The 22,112-nt window shown below is 42.0% G+C and overlaps 1 protein-coding gene across 1 annotated transcript in view; it reads left to right on the top strand.

Moving 5' to 3' along the window:
• The first annotated feature begins 1,973 nt into the window (after positions 1-1,973).
• Positions 1,974-22,112, top strand: part of RGS7BP (regulator of G protein signaling 7 binding protein) — a 101,749-nt gene continuing 81,610 nt past the window's right edge. The window contains 2 exon segments of the mRNA XM_017877121.1: positions 1,974-2,237; positions 3,170-3,336. Of these exon segments, the coding sequence (XP_017732610.1) occupies positions 2,073-2,237; positions 3,170-3,336 (332 nt within the window). The 5' untranslated portion in view covers positions 1,974-2,072.

The raw sequence follows: 22,112 nt of genomic DNA, 5'->3' as shown, positions 1-22,112 counted from the left end.
AATTCACTAGAATGACTCACAGTGCTCAGGAAAGAGCTTTACTTACTAAAGGATACAACTCAGGAGCAGCCAACTGGAAGAGAAACATAGGGCAAGGTATGGGAAAGGGACATGGAATTTCCACGCTCCTTCCTGGTGTACCACCCTTCCAGCACCTAGATGTCTTCCACAACCCAGAAGCTCCCCAGACTCTATTGTTGTTTAGGGATTTTACAGAGGTTTCTTTATGTAGGCATGATTGATTAAGTAATTGGCCATTGGTGATGAACTCAGTCACTAGCTCCTCTTCTTTCCCTTGAGATTGGGGGATGAGGTTGAAAGTTGCAAGCATCTAATCAAGGCTTGGTCTTTCTGGTGACAAGATGCCTTATCATAATAACTCAGGCAATTTCCAAGCATTTTAGGAGTTCTGCACCAGGAACTGGGGACAAAGACCAAATAACTCTCTTATTATAGTACCTCATTATGTTTACTTGTCTTGTAAAAAAAAAATGTAAAGTCACCCTCCTTAGGATATTAACCTTCCTGGCTATTTCTGGCTTTCTCTTTCTATGTACTCTCCATATCCCTTTAACAGACTGACCAGGAACTTCTGATCTGTTCTCATTAGGATTACTACGACATAACTAGCTTTCCTGTGACAGACCCCTTTATCTCTCTCTGCAAACAAATCATTCAAGAGAACAAGCATCCTTAGAGCCTTAGAGTTGAATGCCCACAACCCTAGCTCTTCCTCCCAGAAGAACCTTAGGAAGATGTCAGTGGGAAGGGTGAACTTAAATGGCTGAGAGCCTCACCCCCACTCCTTTTCACGCAGGCATCATCCCCACTTTTCTAGGCCACCTCTGTTGGCCTCTGGGTTACTGAGAAGGTCATTTTGAGTGTCCAGGGAGATCTTTTGGCTCTTATTTGTTCAAGTCTCCGGAAGGGAACTCTAGGAGCTGGGTCCTGAAACCCTGGAATGCAAGACCGAGAACTTTACTAGTTGAAATGGGATGGGGATGAGGCCCAATCTGAGCGAAGGGCTCTGTGCATTCTGCCTCACTAGCTCTCCTCCTTCCCCCTCCATTAACAAAAACAAAATAAAAACAAAACAACTCGGGGAAACAAAGCTTTCCTTTTAGGTTATCAAGAGGTCTTCCGTTTGGAGCAAAACCGCACTCCCTCCTGTGGCACCAGTCTCAGTCTCAGATGGTGAGGGCCTCAAGCCCACACTGGCTTATTTGAAATCCATGTTTAGGTCCCAGCATGTGGCATGTGCTCCACTCTGATGACACTTTTCGTTTCTAATAATAGAGCAGATGAAGTAATATTGCAATTGATGTTCCCGGGGATTTGATTGGATAAGTGCATAAAGTGTGGAGGGGGAAGGGGGTTGCATGGACAGATCACATTAGTATTCCCGTCCTATCAATGTGCGGGCCCGCGAACAACGTCAGCCGGACCGATTCTCTGCGTCTGCCAGTCCCGCCACAGATTCATCTGGGATCTTCAAACAGACGAGCCCTTAGAGACGAGGGATCAAGGCAGCCGATTAGAACCAATTGCTTGCTTTGGGGACGGCCAGTCCTTCCAGGCCTGGCGACAGTGGAGGGAGGGGAAAGACAACCGAGTGCCGCTGCGGGAAGACACTGAAGCAAGAGCGACACCCCTTTCCGCCCCCCACCTTGCAGCGCAGGCTTTGAAAGCTGCTCCCCCACCTGAATGGAAACTCGGAACCGCCGGGCGGCGCGTTCCTTCTCGCCCAGCCTTGCAATCCATGCCGAGAGGAAGGCAGTGCGAGCCCGCGCCAGCGCCCAGCTCCCGGGACAGGGTCGGCAATGCTGCTGAGCAGAACTTGATCGCGCCCCTTCCTCGCTGCTAGTGGAAGCGATGCTGCACGGCACAGCCAGCGCTTCCTCGGCTCTCCTTCAAGCTGAAGGTTACCGACCCGTGCAGCCAGCCCCAGCACTGTGAGCTGCGCGCCTCAGGTTCAGGCTCCGGCTGCTTGGCTGCTGCGCCCAGGGCAACAACCCGGCCGCCCGCGCCGGGGCGCACTGCACCAGCGGCTTCGGCTTGGTGGATGTGTATGCATGAGTTCTGCACCGAATGGGCGCAAAAAGCGCCCCAGCCGGTCCACCCGCTCCTCGATCTTCCAGATCAGCAAGCCCCCGCTGCAGAGCGGAGATTGGGAGCGCAGGGGCAGCGGCTCCGAGAGCGCCCACAAAACCCAACGAGCCCTGGACGACTGCAAGATGGTGGGTGAAAACTGCGCCTTTTTTTTTTTTTTTTTTTTTTAATTGAGAGGGGTGGGGGGAGTCATGTATGTTAATCATTTGCCTGAGTGCCAGCCACTCCCCACCCTCAGCGCCTCAATGCCGATCACGTGGCGCATGCACTATTTTAAATCTGCAGTCCCCAAATTCAGGGTGACACCCCGGTCGTAATGGCCCTGCAGAGAGAAGTGTCACAGCAAGGGTCTTGTGGATCAGTGACTGTAGGTTGTGCCTCTACCCCCTCGAAGAATGGTGGATGCGAAAGACACAGTGAACTGGCTCGCTCACCGGGGAGGGAGAGATGAGGAGGTGGGGATGTTGCTTTCTGGGGAGAGAGTAGCAAACAAACCCAAATACAGCGCACGGGGCGCTGCCGAGGGGTCGAAGGTTCCAGCGCAGAGGCTGTAGCTGGTCTTCCCGTCAGGCCGTCAGGCCGAGAGGTTCAGTGGCCCAGCAAGAGGTGAACGGTTTGCCTATTACACCCTACCTGTGGCCTCCCCCGCCCCTCCCGCCATGCAACTTAAAAGCCATGTCCTAACAGTAGCAGAGGGGAGCGTCTGTGTAGGAGTCCCCAGCATCATTCTCTGTTGGCCTGGGAGTGGCATGGTAGCCCTCCAAATATGCTTTCTTGCTCTTCAGAAACTGAGTCTGAAAGGGTGAGGGGAAGTAGATCTGGAATTAGAGCTTCCATGGCCAGGCTTGCCTATGAAAATAAACACTTGCCTTGGACAAAGAGACTTACCATTTTGGTGCTTCTGCTTTAAACCATTCCTAGGTTCCTTAGCTGGAGATCTGGGGAGCTGACTCAGGGGTCAGTGAAGGCCCCTGTTTATGTACTCCAAAATAGGAAACTTTCTGATGAGAAATGTTTGGTAAAGAAAAACAAAACAAAACAAAACTCACTTCTTTTCCAGCTTGTCCAAGAGTTCAACACACAAGTGGCCCTGTACCGAGAGCTGGTCATTTCTATTGGGGATGTCTCGGTCAGCTGCCCCTCACTCCGGGCGGAAATGCACAAGACAAGAACCAAAGGCTGTGAAATGGCCCGTCAGGCACACCAAAAATTGGCTGCCATCTCAGGGTAGGAGACTCGGCATTATTTGGTCATTCATATACATGATGCATGGATGCTGACAGAATTTTATGGTAGCCAAGGCCTCAGAGATGATCTCCACATATTTGAGATTTTAATCTTGAGATCGAAATTCTCTTAGAGAGCTATACACAAACTATAGGCCAAACCATAATTTGAAGGCTATGTCATTCTTGTATATATGTATATATATTTAGAAGATTTGGATCAAGTGACTTTTTTAAAACTTAATTTTCAGTACTCTGGCCACATACTGGAATTTGGAGCATAAGATTTGGGGTGGATGGTTGGGCATCAAACTGAAGTTAAATCATCATGCCTCAAAATTATTTTGTCATCTGCTGCTGAACAAAAGGCCTGTGCTATAGAGAAAAATCTTTCCCAAATCCCAGATTTACTAAACTATTTATACCATGAGATAAATTCCTATGATACCGCCTAAAATAAAATCCCTAAAATAAGGTCTTAGATATAAATTACTCTTCACTGTGGTGATATGAAGGGGTGAGTTTTAGCATAAGAACAGTTTTTAAAGATTGGGGACATTCACAATCTCAGTAAAACGAAGATGACTTTGTCCCCAAATTTTATTTATTTTCATCAGATTTATGGTTTTCAAGCCTGTATTAGGAGATAACTCGGTATGTGAAAACTTCTCTCTTTGGATCCTACCTACTCCTTCTTTCATCTCTTAATACTGGGAAAAAAGTTAGCCATGGATTTTGTTAACAGTTCCTATTTTCAAGATAAGTACTTAGAGCAAGGAAACATAGAAATCTTTATACAAATACATCGATACATTAATTTAAGTGCTTGGTTCAAACTGGATATAGCATTTATCTGTTTATCTATGTGAGTATATCTTTATCACAGCAGTTCAAATTGGTCAGACTCACCTGATAATGTTACAAATTGATCACTTGTAGGAATTATATCTAATTTACTTATTTGAAAGAATCACTGTTTGCCATCTTTAATTCCAATAATATATATAGTGACTAGTACTAGTTTATAAAGACTGGAAAGCCATATATTGCCTCTCTTAATAATTAGTTTACATTTGACCACAGGCATTTTATATCATGAAAAATGATATGCTGTACTCATCTCCTTGAAGAGAGGAATAAACAAAATATGCTATAACCCTATTTTATTTAGTAAAAATATTGAGAAGCCTTATCCTTTTCTGTTTTACCTCTTATACTATTCTTAACAAGAAGTAAATCTAGGTAATGGAGGGGAATTAAGTGGTTCGGGAGTTTGGGGAAGAAATGCAGCTGTGATAAATCCCAGACAAGGAGAGAGAGAAAAAAAATCAGAAATGTGAAGGAGCACTGGTAAATTTAAAGGCACAGATAAACAATAATTCCAAAGGAAAAGCAGATTTAGGACAGGAAATTTTCTCTCAGAGCTAAGGAGTAGCAACTGTGTAAACTTTGTGTCCTAGATTACAGGATGGGATTGCATTTAGGATCCCTTTGAATTGGAACTCAAAATGAGAACATGTTCTAATCAGAGAAGGTGGGCTGGAGGAGTGAACAAGGAGTTTGACTCAATCTATTTTGCTACACACACGAAATTCAGGGTCTTCTAAATGTTCAGGAAAGAAAAGGTCTGAAACTATTGGCTAAAAGTTGAGTTTGGAGGATTTCAGATGGATTTTTTTTTCTTTCAGAGGTATTCTAGTTACGTTACCCCGGCTGGTCTTAAACTCCTGCACTCAATCCTCCCGCCTTAGCCTCCAGAGTAGCTGGGACTATAAGAATGCACCATGGCACCTGGCATGAGGTGGATTTTATTTACTCTGGTGTTTTTAGCTCTTTGCTACTTGCTTGCATGTTATCTCAGTGTTGATGTTAATGGGCGCAGTTTTATAAGAATTCATAGTAAATTAAGGTTCTTAGAGCCTTGCCAAAGGAAAACTAACTCCATAAAATATTCTAGGATAGAATTTGACACATTTCCCGCCTTACAATAATAATTAAATGCAATTTGATGTTCGTTATAAAAAATGACAGCAATATAATTGAAGGAAATCCCTTTAGTTCCTCACCATCTGGGCTCCATTAATGAAGGATGTGATTCCCTTTGGCGGAATTCCGTTTCTGATATCACTTGTTATGTGGGTTCTTGTTTCAAGCTTGATGTGAAGGCTGGTAGGGAGGCTGTAGGAGTCACTTTAAAGTTTGAAGCAGGGATGAGAAAAGCTAAGGTTTTTGGTGAAATTTAGAGAGAAGAACTGGATTTCTTGAGCGCCCACTATTTGTCATCACAACCCAGCTATTTCCTTTCAGCTGAGGGAGGGATTATTATTCTTATTCTACAAATAGGTCTAGAGAGATTGAGGAACTTGCCCAAAGTTACACAGTTAAGAAGTGACACAGCTTTGATTCTGCCCCATGTTGCATGCTTCTGATATTCATGCTTTTTCCTCTATATAATGCTGCCATTCAAAAAGGTGCTATGTGTAAAGGATACACGATAAAATATAAATGAATCTTAAAAAGAGTATGCTAACTGAAAAAGCAAGTCACAAAATACCACATATCATATGATTCCATTCATGTGAAATGCCCAGGAAAAGCAAATCTATAGAGACAGAAAGGAGATTAGTGGTTACCTAGAACTGGAGGCGAGAGCAGGTAGAGACTACAGATGTGCTCGAGGAATCTTTTTGGGATGACGGAAATGTTCCAGAATTGGACTATGGAGATGGTTGTACAATACTGCATATTTACTAAAAGTCATTGAATTGTAACTAATAACGAGTGAATTTTATGGCATACAAAGTATACCTCAATAATTGTTTTTTAGAAAGGTATTATCATCATCACCATCATTAACACTTGTTTTTTTTTTTTTTTGTCAACTTTATTATTTTCTACATATGTAGCTTTTAATGAAGGGGTATGAGCTATAGGGTGGAGGAAAAGTAACGCTTGGCTCCCCACGCATTTCTCAAGACACCTGCCTCATGGCTATTGTTTAAGCACCAATGCTTTGCTCTGTGTAGGAATACAAGTGTGGGAAAGGCAGGACTTGAAGGAGTAAGTGAATTTATTCATTTTCTACCAATACAGACCCCCACTTCCTGGTCTGCCAGCTGGCTTTGGGGCCACAGGAGGTAGACAGGATTGAAGGTGGACAGGGTAAAAAGAAGATGAGGCAAGATAGAGAGGAAGAGGGAAAACAAGGAGTTAGCGTTAAGCAAGCCACTAATGCTACATACCTTTCATCCCTGACCAACTGAAACCCTCAAGGAATGGTCAAGCTCACAGGAGAAGAAAACTCAGACTCTGTTTTTTGTAACTGGCCCTGTATAAGAAGGCCATCTTCACAAATACAATCAACACAGTTTCTCAAATTGTGTTTAGATCAGCAGAGTTCAGACACAGCCTTTTCTTTCAAAGGTATCAGATACCTGCATTCTTGACAGACCTAGCCAGGTGAATACAAAGTCTCCTCTGACTGTCTTGATTTACTAAAGTTACGATATCTTTACAACTCTGACCCTTTCCCAGACATTAAAGCTAAGAGGGGCCTTAAAGATCACTTGCAAGAATGGGCCTCAAACTTTTTTAGCAGTAAATCCTCCCTTCAATCTAAATGTAGAAAGCCACATTTATAAAGACAGTCATAGCGGCATTACTCTGCACTGCTTGGGGGGTGTGTGTGTGTCCATGTGCATATCAGGAGTAGGCCAGGTCCTGCCTTTTGGACTTCCTACCCAAAGTGACTTCTAGACACTTCATAGAATCCCTAGGGCTCCATGGCACTTTATATTTGAGGAGTCTAAGATTCAGAGGATTTAAGTGACTTTTGAGGCAACTTGACAAAGAATACGTGAAGACTTTGAAGTCAGGCAGACCTGGACTGAGTATCATCTTTTATGACCTTGATGGAATGCTTAACTCTCTGAGTCACAATTCCTTCATCTGTAAACTAGTGTCATGCCCGCTCGTGGGGTACTTGAGAGAGTTAAGTGAGCTAGGTATGTGAAGCAGGGACCACATGTCCAGCCTGTCAATGGCACTGCCAGTCAGAGGCTGCTCTAAGACTGGGACCTGGATCTCCTGCTCCCTGGTCTAGTACCTATTGCATTAACCACACCTGAGAATGAGGAGAGATGAACACAGCATACAAGGTATGAGTGGCCCCAGGAGCCAACATCCTCCAGCACACCTCGGGAGTTACTGCTATGGCTGGGGCGCTGGTGGTCAGGATTCTCTTTGTGCTGCTGTGCTTCTGCAGTGTCTGTGTTGGACTAAATCTTTCTCACACTGCTGCTTTTGATTAATGGTTCTCAAGAGAATCTAAATGTAGAAGGATTTACTCCAGATCTTAAGTTTAAGTATGACAACATGAGAGACAGTAGAGTGTGATGGGAAAGAGCACTGATTCTAAATCAGATTAGACAAGGCTTTACCACTTGCTAAGGACATGTGTGAATTTGTATGCAGATTGATTCACAGAGTGGTTAGTGGTAGTCTGGTACCATGGTTAAGTACATAGACTTTGGGGCCAGACTCGCAGTCTGGCTGTGCTGCTATTCACACGTAGTATGAAGTCAGGCAAAGATATTGTCTCTCCCTCTCTGCTTCGGTTTCCTCAACAGCAAAATGGAGTTAATGAATAATGGGACCAGAGTATGTGGCATTGTGAGGATCAAGAAGTTAGGAGACTACAAGCATATAGTAAATGCTATTCAGTGCAAGTTAGTGGTAATATAATATGACATTTAAAAATTCAGATTGTCAAGATATATTTAGATACAAAGTGTTAATCCATCAAATATTTTCCAAATGAATACTTTGGCTGGAATAAATCTTTGCTTACCTTGGTTTCTTATATTCTGAGACATTTTCTTGGTTGAAGTTTCCCAGATGGCTATCAAAAAGCCTGTTCTGGGATACCATAAAAATTATATGGAGATGTGAAGATTCATAAGTAGTTAAGTTTAGAAATTTTTTATATAAATCAGCCTAGATTCTTCATATATCAAATAATATTTACAAAATCTTTTGGACTAGTTCTAGTATAGGCTATATGACATTGGACAAGTCTGTTAAATTTCCTGCATGCCAAAATGAGAGTGTTACATTGAATGACTTCTGAATCTCCTGGCTTCCTCATCCCATTATTCTACGTTAATTCATAGAGAATCACATGGACCTTGTTTGTAGAACTGAGCTATGAAAAAATAAATATCATGCAAGAAGTTTGATGATTGAATTCCAGAAATAATTTGTTGAGATCCAAACATAGTACATTCACAAGAAGAATCTTAATTTCCTATTTCAGGTTTTTCCCTCCAGCAATGATTTTCCTGACCAACCAGACCTATGTTTCTCTCCTTTTCTCCTTCTCTTTCCTCATGTTCTTTCCTTCTCTTCCTTCTCCTCCTCCTGCCTTTTTTTGGGGGGTTGGGTGGGCCGTTTTGGTTTTGATTTGCATTTAATTTTTTTGCCCTGATTTTTTCAGTCCCACTTATAGTTGGTTTCCTGTTCCTACCCTTGTTCTGTTTGTTAGGAAGTTAGGAAATGAGAGAGTGAGATAAGGGAGAATAAAGTATTGCAGCTTAGCAATAGTCCTTTCAACACTTTGGCTGAGCCAGCAGCAATGATGTGTGGTGACAGAGTATGGAAGAAGAGCTTGGTGACCATGGAAGCAGTTCTCAGCCTTCTTTGATCCACACAGCGGAGGAGGCCTTATGTGGGCAGTGACAGCCTCTGCCGTTAGTAAAAGGGACCTGTGGTTGGCAGGCATGCCAGGCCACCCACTCTGTCTTTTTGTGAGATGCATCTAGACAAGTGTTCCCCCATTGCCTATTGAAGTTTAGCCGTTTTATGTTTTGAACAGATTTAATGACTTTCACCTTGTTAGAGTCTTCTTAATAGATGTTTCAATTAGAGAGAAAATTAAATCTAAAACTAACTTTGGAAAAATTCACCGTCACTTTATTATGTGTACTCTGAAGTGCAAGAGAGCAAGGCTGTTTCACTCATCTTTGCACCCTGAGTGGTAAGCTCAGTGATGATATATTTGTCTTCTCTGTTCATTAAGTTTACTTGGTATTTTAAAATCTATTCTTAAAAGAAGCCGGGTCTTGATACAGACTTCAGTAAGAATTGAGAGATTACATTAGTTTACATCTTATTACATTTAACTATTTTTTTTATATAATTCTAAAACCAATATGTTGGTTTTTAAATAACAGAGGACTCGAAGAGCATACCTAAGAGCCATTTCTGAGGCATAGGTGTTCATTATTATCACAAATCAGCGGGCATTGTGTATTTTAGAATTACTCATAAAGTAATTACATTTAATTTATGTTATTTGATAAAATATTACCATAACATCTCTCTGCTTAGTGGACACTTTATATTGAATAGTTAATTAATCAGTTACCATTGAGATCACCTTTTTGAACTGTTCTTTAAAATTCTAGGCCCTGAGAGTTTAGCTGTGTCTTATCCCAGAACAACACCTATAGAAAGCACAGCTCCAGAGCAGTATTTATACTGCCTGTTTATTTCCTTTGCTTTATAAAACATGACTTTAAAAAAGGTAAAACTTCATGAAAAACATGTAATTACTTGCCTATATGCATACATACACACACACACAAACATATATATATACACACACACACATACACATATATAATACACATACACAGAGTAAACTTATTTGTGAGATTATTCTGGTTAGGATCAAGTATCTGAGCCTTTAAATAGAACTAATTTAGCGAATAATAATAATTATTATTATTTATTTTTAGAGATGGGGTCTCACTCTGTTGCCTAGGCTGATCTTGAACTCCTAGGCTCAAGCAATCCTTGTGCATCAGCCTCCTGAGTAGCTGGAACTACAGGCATGCACCACGAGACACAGCTAATTTTTTAAAAACTTATTACAGAGACTGGGGTCTTGCTATGTTGCCAAAGCTTGTCCTGAACTTCAGGCCTCAAGCAACACTCCCAGCTCAGCCTCCCAAAGTGCCAGGATTATAAGTGTGACTCACTACTCTCGACCTAAATATATGTTTTCAACCTAATAGAAGACTCTAGATACAATCAGGTTAACAAAAGTCAATTTAACATTTGCAGCTGCAGATATATAGAAAACTAATAAATTACACCAATCTAAGTTTGAGCACAAGGGGAAATATATACTAACCCGGAAGAAGCCAAAGCCCTCATGTATTCTTCAGTCACTGAGAATATCTTGAAGTGCCCCCACCCTTATCCCATAAGGTACCAAGTCCTGTAGTGTTTTATCTTTTTCAGTGTCTATTGTGTGCCTTCTTTTTTTTTCCCCATTTCTGTGGCCACCTCTTAGTTCACAAATGTATCCCCTCTGTCCATCAGCTGTTGTAGTACCTCCCAATTGGTCTCCTTGAGTTCAATCTCTCACCTCTTCTCTTCAATTTATTCACTAGATCCAGGCTAATCCTCCTCCTAAAATGCTCCTCTGATCTTGTCACTTCTTTGCTTTAAAACTTCTAAAGATTTTCTATTGCCTAAAGCAGTGTTTCTTCAAATTTGAAACTAGATTTCCTGTATCAGAATCACGTGGGTGGCATGTCCTCAGACCTGAAGAACCAAAACCTCTGGGGAGGTAAGGATAGGAAATCCAAATTTTTAATAAACACCACTGCATCTCCCAGGAGATTGTTGAACATGCAACATATGAGGCCTATCTGCCTAGAACAGCGATTATCAACCTGGGCTGCACATAGGAATCACCTGGGAAGCTTTAAAAATTTGCTCATGCTTTAGTGCCATCCCTAGAGTTTCTGATTTAATTGGTCTGGGATGCTGCCTGGGCATTGGGGTATTTTTAAAAGCTTCCCAAGTGTGCATCTGTATCAAAAAAGATTATACTTGGCTATATTTAACAGAAAATTCAAAGTAGCAATTGCTAAAGACACCAGGGTTTATTCTTGCCCCGAAAAAAAAAAAAAAAAAAGTCCTAGGTTGGGCAATTCGGAACTGGTACAGTGGTTCCATGAAACCAGATGGTTCTGCGCCCATTCTTTGTTTATGGTTTCTATCCTCAACCTTGCTTTATGAAGCAAGATGAGCACAGAAGTTCAGCCATTCGTCCATGTTCCAGCACAGAAGGAGGAAGGAAAGAGGAAGGGCAAAAGGCCACCATGTCCAGATGGGTCAGCACTCCCTAATCAGTTTCAAACAAAACTTCCAGAACTGTACCATATGGTCACACCTAATTGCAAGCAAGAATGGGGAATACAGTCTTTTTTCATTGCCACCTTAAATAAAAAGGATTTCATTACTAAGGAAAACGGAAAGAATGGGTATTGGGAAACAACTAACGACCTCTGTCACAGTACCCAACCTATATTCCTGGATGTTTTACCACTTAACTTTTAAACACTCCACTTCCTCATACTGGTCTAGTTTTTATTCCTTAAGTGTGTGTAACAGAGTGACCCTATTCTATTCATCTACATATATAGTTTCTGTACATAAATCCATACTCGTTAGCCAGTAAAAGAAAAACTTCACTCCCCTGCATGTCAAGGTCTTACCTGCACTCTCATGAGAGTCTGCCATGCTCCTCACACTGAAAAGCAGAACAGGGGAAAGGGTCCAGAAAGGACTGAAAAAAATATTTTGCTACTTTTAAATGAACTCATAGAAAAGATATGCAGTTTAGAAACCACTGGGAGGGCAGGAAGTTAGGCGAGTTGGCTTTGAAAGGACTTAAGTATAATTTTCACAAGACAGGATGTGAAATGGGATAGAGCCTGCAAGGAGTATAGGTAGTGACACTCAAGAAACCAATTTTTTTAAAACATCTACAAGAGATTGAGACTCTTTTAAAAAAAATTTTAGACCTCCATAAATAAATCAAAGAAAAAATTTCATCAAGGAGTTAAAATCTGATAAACTGTTATGAATAAAAGGTGGGAAGCAGCTAGAAAACTCAAGGAAGCAGGAAGGGTTTTCTAGAGATGGGGATAAACTACAAGATGATCTATGGTCAAGATCATAATGAGCTCATTAAGGGAAATTGGACTTGGAACTCATTAGCCCATATAAACAATGTTATACATAGTACTTAGGTCATAAACAGTATTTAACCCATAATTTCCTAAATTATAACCCTTTTCATCATATATAACTGTATTTTCTATGGGAAAATAGATTCATGCCCAACTCCAGAAGTCATCTTTCTTTCTGGGAACCTATTCATAGTGCTCTTCTAGGTGCGGTAGATACAACAGCTTTGAACAAAATAAAGTCCTTGTATTCATGGTGTGTGTGGTGGTGGCGGTGGGGGTGGGGCTGGCGATTGAGAAGAAACAAACAAAAGAGAGCATTTTGGATAGTGATACATGCAATGAGGAAAAGAAAACAAGATGATATGGTGAAGGAATGATATATGCAGTGTGGGTAGTTATCTTCTGATAGGGTGGTCAAAAAGGTGCCTCTGAGAAGGTAACATTCAAACTGAATATCTGACTTTGAGAAGGGACCAGTCCTACGATAATTGTAGAGAAAAGCATTTGAGGCAGCAGCCAACAGCAAGGTAAAGGTCCTTGAAGGCTGCATTATCAGTTTGGAATTATCTTCAGCTGCTAGTAACATAGGCCAGACATCAATGACTTAAACATATAAAGGTGGCTTTTTCTCACATAATTAAACACCTAAAGGGGTATGGATCGCAAACATTGGTTCACGATTGAAGAACATCATGACTGAGATTTCTGTAGTTCTCTGGGGCTTTTCCTTAAGGTCCCAAGATTGATGTTGCAGCTTCAGAAATTGTATCCATGTTCCAGGCAAGTAGAAAGGAGCACAGACATAAGCCTATTAAATGTGGCCCTTCTTAAAAGAGTTTCTCAGAAGCCTCACACAGCAACTTCCTGAATGTCCCAGCAGCCAGGGCGGTGTCATGTAATTTCCCTGACTGCGAGTTTCATGATCTGATTTGCATACCTCTCTCTCCATACCAGCTGTCTGCTGAGAACACAAAGTTCCTAATCTATAAGCCAAAGTCATGCTTCCTGAGGCCTAGGGCAGGATCTCTAGCAAGACTGGGGAGACTGGAAGAGTATGGAGCTTGGATGTGAGGAGTGAGGAAAAGGGGTGCTGGAGTGGGAGCGAGAAGTAAAGGTAGATCCATCAGCATTAACCTCTCCTTCCTGCTCATTTTCCTCTTAGTGCATTTGTTCCTTTCATTAAACATTGAACACGTATTATGGGCCAGACATTGTGAGAGCCTCCAGAAGCATAAAGATGAATCAACATGGCCCTTGCCCCTGAGGAGCTTATCACCCAGCCCCTGTATAGAGATAGACATTAAACAAATCATTGCAGAACAATGGAATCAACTCTGCAACAGAAATAGGCAGAGGATACAGCAGAGGAAGAGTAATCAGCTCTGCCTGACTGGGTGTAGCCAGGGAAAACAACTTCATAAAGGGAATGATGTCACTTGGGCTGAACTTTGAAGAGCAAATAGCAATGTCCTCTCTCTTTTAGTTATGCAGTCATAGGCCTCCTGCAATAGGTAAGCCTCAGGAGACACTATTTGTCTGTTTTGAACCATGGGGAAACAGAACTAGGAGTTTAAATGTGCTAAGAGCCTACTATGTGCTGTTCCCTTTGCACATATAATTCATGATTAAATCATATTCATAATGAAATGAATATGATTCATCTGAAATAACGTTTACCTACAACCTGGGAAGATACTGTTTTTAAAGGCTGGTATGTTGATTGGGAAGCACATTTACCTGCAAATAACAGAGACCAACCTGTTCACAGATTGGCCTCATCATAGAGCCAGCAGTGTATTTGGGTGGGAGCTGAGATTATTTCACCAGCTCAAGAATGTCAGGACTGAGATCCTCATGATTCTTTTGCCTGTTCCCTATGGTTCCAAGATGTTGGTCCCGTCCAGAGCAAATAGATTCCAGAGCTGTCTCTGGATTTTAGGTGAAGCTCACTTGGAAACTTTCTAGAGAACTCAAAATGTTAGGTATTTTTTAAATCTCCATTTTATAGTGAACTGGGGTTCTGAAAAGTTGAGATATTTGGTCAAGATGTTTGGTGGAGCTGGAGTTTGAACACTGGTCTCTCTGGTGCCAGAGTCTTTATTCTTGCCACCATATTGTGCTGTTTCCTGACAGACCCTTCTTTCCTGGACTGGCCACAGGATTGCTTTCCTTCTTTTCTACTGCCGCAAACTATTATTTCCACTCAGAGCCTCTCTTCCCCCGGACACACTTCAGAACAAGGATCTCTTCAGCCAGCACACGGCCAATTTGAGGGTTTTTAAGATTTCCTCAGCTACTACGAGGAGGAAAACAGGCAGGAAGGAAAAAAATAACAAAATTATGGCCTTACTGAAGCCGCCATTGGAATGTTAATGGATCTTGGCTCTGCATTCTTGAGGCCTCAGCACTTTTCTCTGGACCCCTAATTTTTCAGTCTTTCTTTTCCTATACCATATTTACTCACATTGCTTCATTTGGGTGCACCTTCTTTTCTGGTTGTTTGACTATGCAAGTCCTAGACATGACCCTATGGGATCAGACTCTGACCCAGGTCTGGGTGGGCTGAATTCTGGGTGTTTCAAGAATCGACCTACTTTTTCCCAGGGGAGGACATGTTAGCAGGGGCAGGACTCCCCATCACAACAATGGCATTGGCCACCACCTCCACTCCAGGACATCACTGAGCATGGGGGGTGAGGGTGGGGCATGGTAGGAAGTGCTGGAAGGGTTTGAAGGAGAGACAGCCTCCCCCTGGGGTGACAGGGACACTCCTAAGAAAGTAACACTGAGGCTGGGAGAAAAGATGGGAAGAAGTCATAGGAAATGAGATCTGGAAGAGATTATCAGACCAATCTCAAAAACACTACTTCTTAAAATACTGAAATCCCTTGTCAATAAATCCACAAGAGCTCCTATTCTCCCACAAATGGCGTTAAAATCATCACGGTAATTATCTAAATTGCCTCCCTCATGAGATTTCTAGTTTCCAGCCAAAATGACTGATTGTTAGGGCTTCAGGCTCTGTGTTTTAGACTCTTTTATTCCCTTAGTGGGTCTCATTTTGAAGTGTTCCATTTTGGCATGGAATTCTTATTTCCAGTCTTGCCATCCACTCATTAAGCTAAGGAAATCTGGGAACCTGATGGGGTTTTTAAATTCTTTTTTATTTATTTTTTGAGACAGAGTCTTGCTCTCTCACCCAGTCTGGAGTGCAGTGCCACAGCCTTGGCTCACTGCAACCTCTGTCTCCCAGGTTCAAGGATTCTCCTGCCTCAGCCTCCTGAATAGCTGGGACTACAGGCATGAGCCACCACGCTCAGCTAATTTTTGTATTCTTAGTAGAGATAGGGTTCCACCATGTTGGCCAGGCTGGTCTCAAATTCCTGACCTCGGGTGATCTTCCCACCTCGGCCTCCCAAAGTGCTGGGATTACAGGCGTGAGCCACTGCACCTGGCCTTTTGTCTCTTTTACATATTGTCAGTAAACAGACATTTTCTGAGTTTTTATCTTGTATATCATATTCCTATTTTTCATTACCATGAACAGTCCTATTTATCTTAGAATTAAAGAATAAATCATTTTCCCTTATCCTCACCAAAATATTGCTGAGGTAGGAAAAATTTAGGTAGCAATACAAATTTATTGCTAAAATGGTCCCTGATATATAATGAATCGTGCATCAGAAACATTTTGGGTTTGTGTAATTTTTTTTCTAATAAATGATTCTACTCCATTCTGTCCTATCCTGCTGTAACAAAATGTGGGTGGGAGGAAATGGATACATTTCCACAGAGTAAAAAGTAACTGGAAAGCAAGTCAAAGATCAATCACCTTCAGACTCTTGTTCCTGTTCTTGCAAGCACTTTATTAACTTTTACAAAAATCTATTTGGTGTTGTAATAATACTTAGCTGGGTCCTGCTCAAAAATAGTGGCCAGTGTAGAAAGATCTTCCCTGTGAGGACTACAACAGATTCTCTGTCCTCAAGTGAGCTAGGTGAGGCCAATATAAATGGTCAGAATCTTTTTGTGACCATAATTTGGTAATGTCCAGTTCCAATGAATACAGCTGTCCTCTGCCTGGAAGAGAGAAATACTCACCCTACTGAAGGCTGAATGGAAGGTCTCTCCCCAGCTGGGTCATTTCCCTTGACTATAGCAGATGGCCAAAGACCCCAGTTGTCATCATTTTGAAAGAGTGTAGCTGTGGGGTAGTCACCTGTGGACATTTGAGAAGCCTTATCTGTGTGCACAGAGAGATGACCCCTGCCAGTCAGCACACAGTCAGGAACCAGAACATGATTCAGCCCTCACTGAAGACTCTCTACATAGGGAAGAACACGATTTGAAGGAGATTGCTGTCTCTTCCAAACTGGGTGACTCCCATGCATGTCTTTCCACCATAAGTCACATTTTCTTACTATCTGAAGTTTGAGCTCGAATGGTTGCATCTGTTTGAGTACTGTACCATCATTGAATAATGAGGATTATTTTAGGCCACAGCATGCACCATAATGCAAAATCACTTGGCAAATGTTCCTTCCATAAAACAAGCCATATCAACTGTTTCTATATTCATAGATTCAATCTTTTGTTTTCTGAGGATGAAATATGTTTTAAGCTACCAAATCTGTTCAATCTCAGAGTGGTTTAAATTCTTCTCTAAATTTTAGTATTAGGTTATTACACAGCGCCATTGTAGATCTAATGAAAATGTGAAGCGAGTTCAGATATCTATTTAGGTGTAATCTTTCCAAAAGATATATGTGATCACACAGTTCATTCCGGGAAAGTCTTGCTTCACGTGTCAGCATTATAAAGGCATTCTCCATCTTCTGAGAAGGAAATTCTGTGGGATGTGAGGGGGAAAGAGGCAGGGAAGGAGAATGATTCAGCTGGAAAAGAAAAGAGAAAATGGGGAAGGAGGGCCGAACCAGTTCTTTGGGAACTATGCTGACTAAGGAGTAGGTACTGCCAGGAGATAAAGGAATGTAGTTGAAGGCAAATAAAAGGGACTCTCCAGTCACAGAGCTGGTGATTGGAGGGAGTGTGCAATTCAAGGTCTCCAAACCCAGGTCCAGCAGGACCCCGGGTAGGTGAAGAGAAAAAGTGGATACAGTGGGGCAGTGCTGTCGGGGCGAGCACATGCCCCTGGATCTGAAGCAGGCAGCTGCCACCCAGGCTTCACTGTTTGCTGAGTCCCATGGGGAAATATTGGCCAAATGTGCCATTTTGTGTGTGTGACTTTTTCTTAAGAGAACTGATGAATTCAAGTTTACGTGTGAAATATCACGATTTTTATATGTTGTTGGCCCATAGAAAAAGTCTGCTGACTAAAAGTGGCTCTCAGCCATTAGTGTCTACCTCTGTTAATTATCACCTGCTTGTTTGTTCAGAATATTTGTGGATTGTGGGATGTGAACAATTAAAGAAATGCCTGAGTGTTTTGTCACTTTGAGTTTATATTAGTAACTGTGACCTTTATCACCTTCTTTCTTTGCTGCTTTCAGAATGGCACATTGTTGAGTGTTAAAACTTGTCAATACCTGTTACATAATTAAAATAAAAATAATACGCCAAATATTGAGAAAAAAGGAAATATATTTGGCTTTGAATTATTAATGAAGACCAAATCTTTTTAATTAGCCTTAGGAACATGTTAAACCTTTCTGGAATTGAACATAAAGAAATTATCATATTTCTTAATTTGTTCTGAAGTCAAATTGCTTTAAAGACCCTCTCTTTTGCCGAGAAGACAAATGCAAATTATCATATGGCTCACATAGTACTCTCTTACATCAAACAGGAACCATCAATCTTATTATAATTAAGATCAAGACAAACAGCCTGTCAGGTATATAACAGAGTCTGAGGTCTGCATGCATGCTAAATATTCGGCATACATATTTAACTTTACCTAAATGAGACCCTAAAGGGAAAAAAACTTCTTTACCTACTTTCTTGTTATTTATATGATTTAGTAGCTGGTAGGATTTAACTCCAAGAGAACACTGTATGTGAAATATTGACAGATGTCAATCTACACAAAAGAATTATGGCCATTTCTAGACAACTATTTCTGAATTCCCAGCACAGTGTTCATTCTATGATCAGCATTTTTTGCTTACAAGTGTGGAACCTACATCAAACATTTCCTTTTCAAAACTTAATTTGTCCTTATTCTAAGACTTGAGATTTAATGTAGCCCATCCATTTTTCTCCTGCTCTTTCCTCTCCCTCCTCCAACAAAGTAGCGGAGTGAAAGGGAACTGAAGTGAAGGAGATTAGGCATCGAGAAACATAGGTATTACCTGCGGAGTGATGTCTAGGGAAGAAATTTGTACATTTGAAGGGAAACTGGATCATATGACTAACACAGAAGTTCATTAAAACTCTGAGATCTGGGATTTCTATAATTTAATTTTTTCCTCAATAATTTATTCTAATTAGATTCAACATCAACATTTTAAACATCACTATTATATTGCTAATGCAATTGCATTTTTCTGGGGCTTTTGAGGACAATTGAATCCCTAACTCCAAAACTTTCATGTTCTTTAAAAATTTTATACTAAAAATACAAAAAACTAGCTGGGCGACGTGGCGGGCGCCTGTGGTCCCAGCTACTCGGGAGGCTGAGGCAGGAGAATGGCGTGAACCCGGGAGGCGGAGCTTGCAGTGAGCTGAGATCCGGCCACTGCACTCCAGCCTGGGCGGCAGAGTGAGACTCCGTCTCAAAAAAAAAAAAAATTTATATTTTTGTATTAGTCCCCAAAGAGATAGTGCACATGAGCCCACCAATCAGTCTGCAACCACAGGCATCACACAGCAGTTTCAACCCTCCTCTCCCTCTCCTGCTTCAGCTATCCCTTGTCCATGCCCACTGCCCACGAGGCCCCTTAGCACAACTTCCTTGCCATCACTCTGAAAAATCCAGGTAAGGAGGTTGTCTTGAGATGCTCTGAAAGCTTGCAGTCCCCAGAGTGAGTGGGTTATATACTGAAATGTGAGTTGGCCTCTCCACCAATTCTATGCCATAATCGGTGGCCTGGGGCTTGAGAAAGTGCCACTCATAAACTGTTCATGTATTTCTACCTCACTCCATCTCATCAAGGTTTGAGTTTATTCTAGGGTCCAAGTGGTAAACATACCACTCAACCCGCCATCAAGGTGGTAAATGTACCACTCAACCTGCCATCATCCTTTGCCTTTTTCTAGGTCTATTTCCCACCCATTTCAACTTCCACCCTCCTCTAGGGATAAAAGAGATGCCCCCAAGCAGATCAGCATATTCAAATACTGGTGATGGAGGTAGAGATGGGAACAGAGCAAGTGATAAGGGAGGTGTTCTTGATGTGGGAGCATCTCCACCCTAGCTCAGCAATCTAAGCCAAGGAGTAACAGAAAGAACAGCTATTGGGACTGTATTCCTTCCTAGGTGTCTTGTGAAGTCCCTTACAGGGCTTTTGTTGTTGTTGATGATGATGTTGTTGTTTTAGACTTCAACTTTAGAGCTAAAGGAGTGCTGCATCCTACTCCTTGATATCTTGAAGCCTGAGAGGCTCCCAAGAGGCACACTTACCCTTTACTGAATGGGTGGACCCCACTCTGACTGTAGATATTCTAGTGATTTACAAGATGTAACGTGCTTCCACTACAATTATGACATTTAATCCTTTCTGCACCTCTATGTGCTGGGAATTATTTATCCCTGTTTTACATATGAGGAAACGGAAGCCCTGAGAGGTGAGGTGACTTGCCTCAGTCACACAGCATGTGAGCTACTGAGTTGGAATGAGCAGCCAGATCTCCTGACCTCTAGCCCACGATCTTGCCCACTACCCCACAGGTGCCCCTCTCCAGCCATCTTGTTATTTATTGTGAAGGAATTTCTGAGTAACCAGAGCTAGGATCAAGCAGCTTCTTCTGTCACTTGTAAATGGACACCCATCTCCTCCATTTTTATTTCATCATTTATCTTCAATTGGTGTTCTGATGTATTAGACAGACCTGAAGCATGCAGATCACAGGAAGGGCAGCAGGAAGCCCCCAGGAGCAAATCCACCATAAGGGAGAAGGGAATCTAGCACTTTGCTGTAGTTTCTAATGTTCCTGAACACCAGGGTCCAGGCTAGGTCCTGTTGCTCACTGCACAAAAAGCCAATCACTGAGATGATGAGTATTGACACGGGAAGAAGACTTTATTATATTGCCGGTAACATCAGCCAGAGACACAAGAGCCAGATCTCAAATCCATTCCTTCTTCCTGACTAAAGTTACAGGTTTATATAGCCAGAAAGGAAAACAGGAGGGGCAAGGAAAAGGAGTTGGTCAGCAGGCAGCAGGTGTGTTTCATTGTACAAATGTAAATTTGCTTCAATTCTATTGGCATCTGGCTTGTTGGAAAATTGGGCCAGTTTCACTGAGAGAGTGGTGCTCTGGGTATGGTATATCATGGCCCCATACTCCTCAGCTCAGGCCCTGGAGTGGGAACCTGTGGGTATGAATTGAACTGCTGAATCACTAAATCCCAGAGCTTTGTGGGCCAATTAACTTTCCCTCCAGACACTTGTCTAAATAACTGGAAAACACAGAAGGCAGTCTTCTCCTAATTTGCAGTCTCTGGTCTGAAAACATGGTGGGTGAGCACCATTTTCCCTAGCCTCAGCTTGCAAGCTATTTCCAACTTCCCTGCAACCAAAAAGGCACAATGAATGGTAGTGATGGACAAGTTCTAGTCTGATTGATACGTCTGTAGGACAGTTAGGGCCTGAGGCTGCAGATGCTCAGGCCAGCTTACCACGACAGTGAGCAACTAATGGAACCATTTAGACACCTACCACTATTTTACAGAAATTCAACCCTGGAGTTCCTGGAGATGCTTAAAGAGGCTGGCTGCAGCCAAGCAGGAGGGACTCAGAGCCACGGAGATCTGTGTGCTAGTAATGCTAACAGGCTCTGTGGCTGTGAGTACAAATGGGAAAAGCCTGAGATACTCAAGCTGCAGCTCCTCATTTGCTCTCCAGCCCTTCCCCTGTACCACCTGTAAAGTAGACGCTCAAAGCTCTCTTAAAACCTGAGCAGTTACATGAAGAAGCACTTCTCCTCCAATGTATTCTCCTGAATACACACTTGAAATTTCTCTTTCAAGACCAAAGACCCCACGAAAATGGACCAAGAAGTTACCAGAGTAACATACTCGGGTCCAGTTAGCTCGAGAAAGAATAATTATAGGATGTTTTGAGAGACTCTATTATACCATTCCCTGTTTAACTTGCAGAAGCTAATGCTGAGAGGGTTCCAGGACAGCTCTCGGTGAAGTCTTGATTCCAGCAGCTGCCTGGTATAGAGCAGTGGCTCCTAATCCTGCAGCACATTAGAGCCCCCAGGGGAGTTTTTTAAAAATACTGCTACCTGGGCTTCACCCCAGATAAATTTATTCAAAATGTCTGGAGGTGAAGCGAGGACATGATATATTTTTAAATCTCAGCAGGTGATTTGAGAATCTGCAGTAGGGATTGAGAACTACTGGTATGGAGGAAAGAGGCCAGGATTGATAATCAGAAGACCCCACTTAGTTTCTGCCAAGATTTCAGCTGGGTAATTTTGGTCAATTCCCTGACCACTCTTGGTTGTGGTTTTCATATCATTTCTAAGTTTCTTTTAGGCACAAAAAATTTTATGTACATTACAGCATTGCTTATAACAGTAAAAAAAAAAAAAAAAAAAA

This window comes from Rhinopithecus bieti, unplaced genomic scaffold, assembly GCF_001698545.2.
Source record: "Rhinopithecus bieti isolate Rb0 unplaced genomic scaffold, ASM169854v2 scaffold_10181, whole genome shotgun sequence".
NCBI lineage: Eukaryota > Metazoa > Chordata > Mammalia > Primates > Cercopithecidae > Rhinopithecus > Rhinopithecus bieti.
Note: the sequence above shows the minus strand (reverse complement) of the source record. Positions and strands in the feature narration are given on the sequence as shown.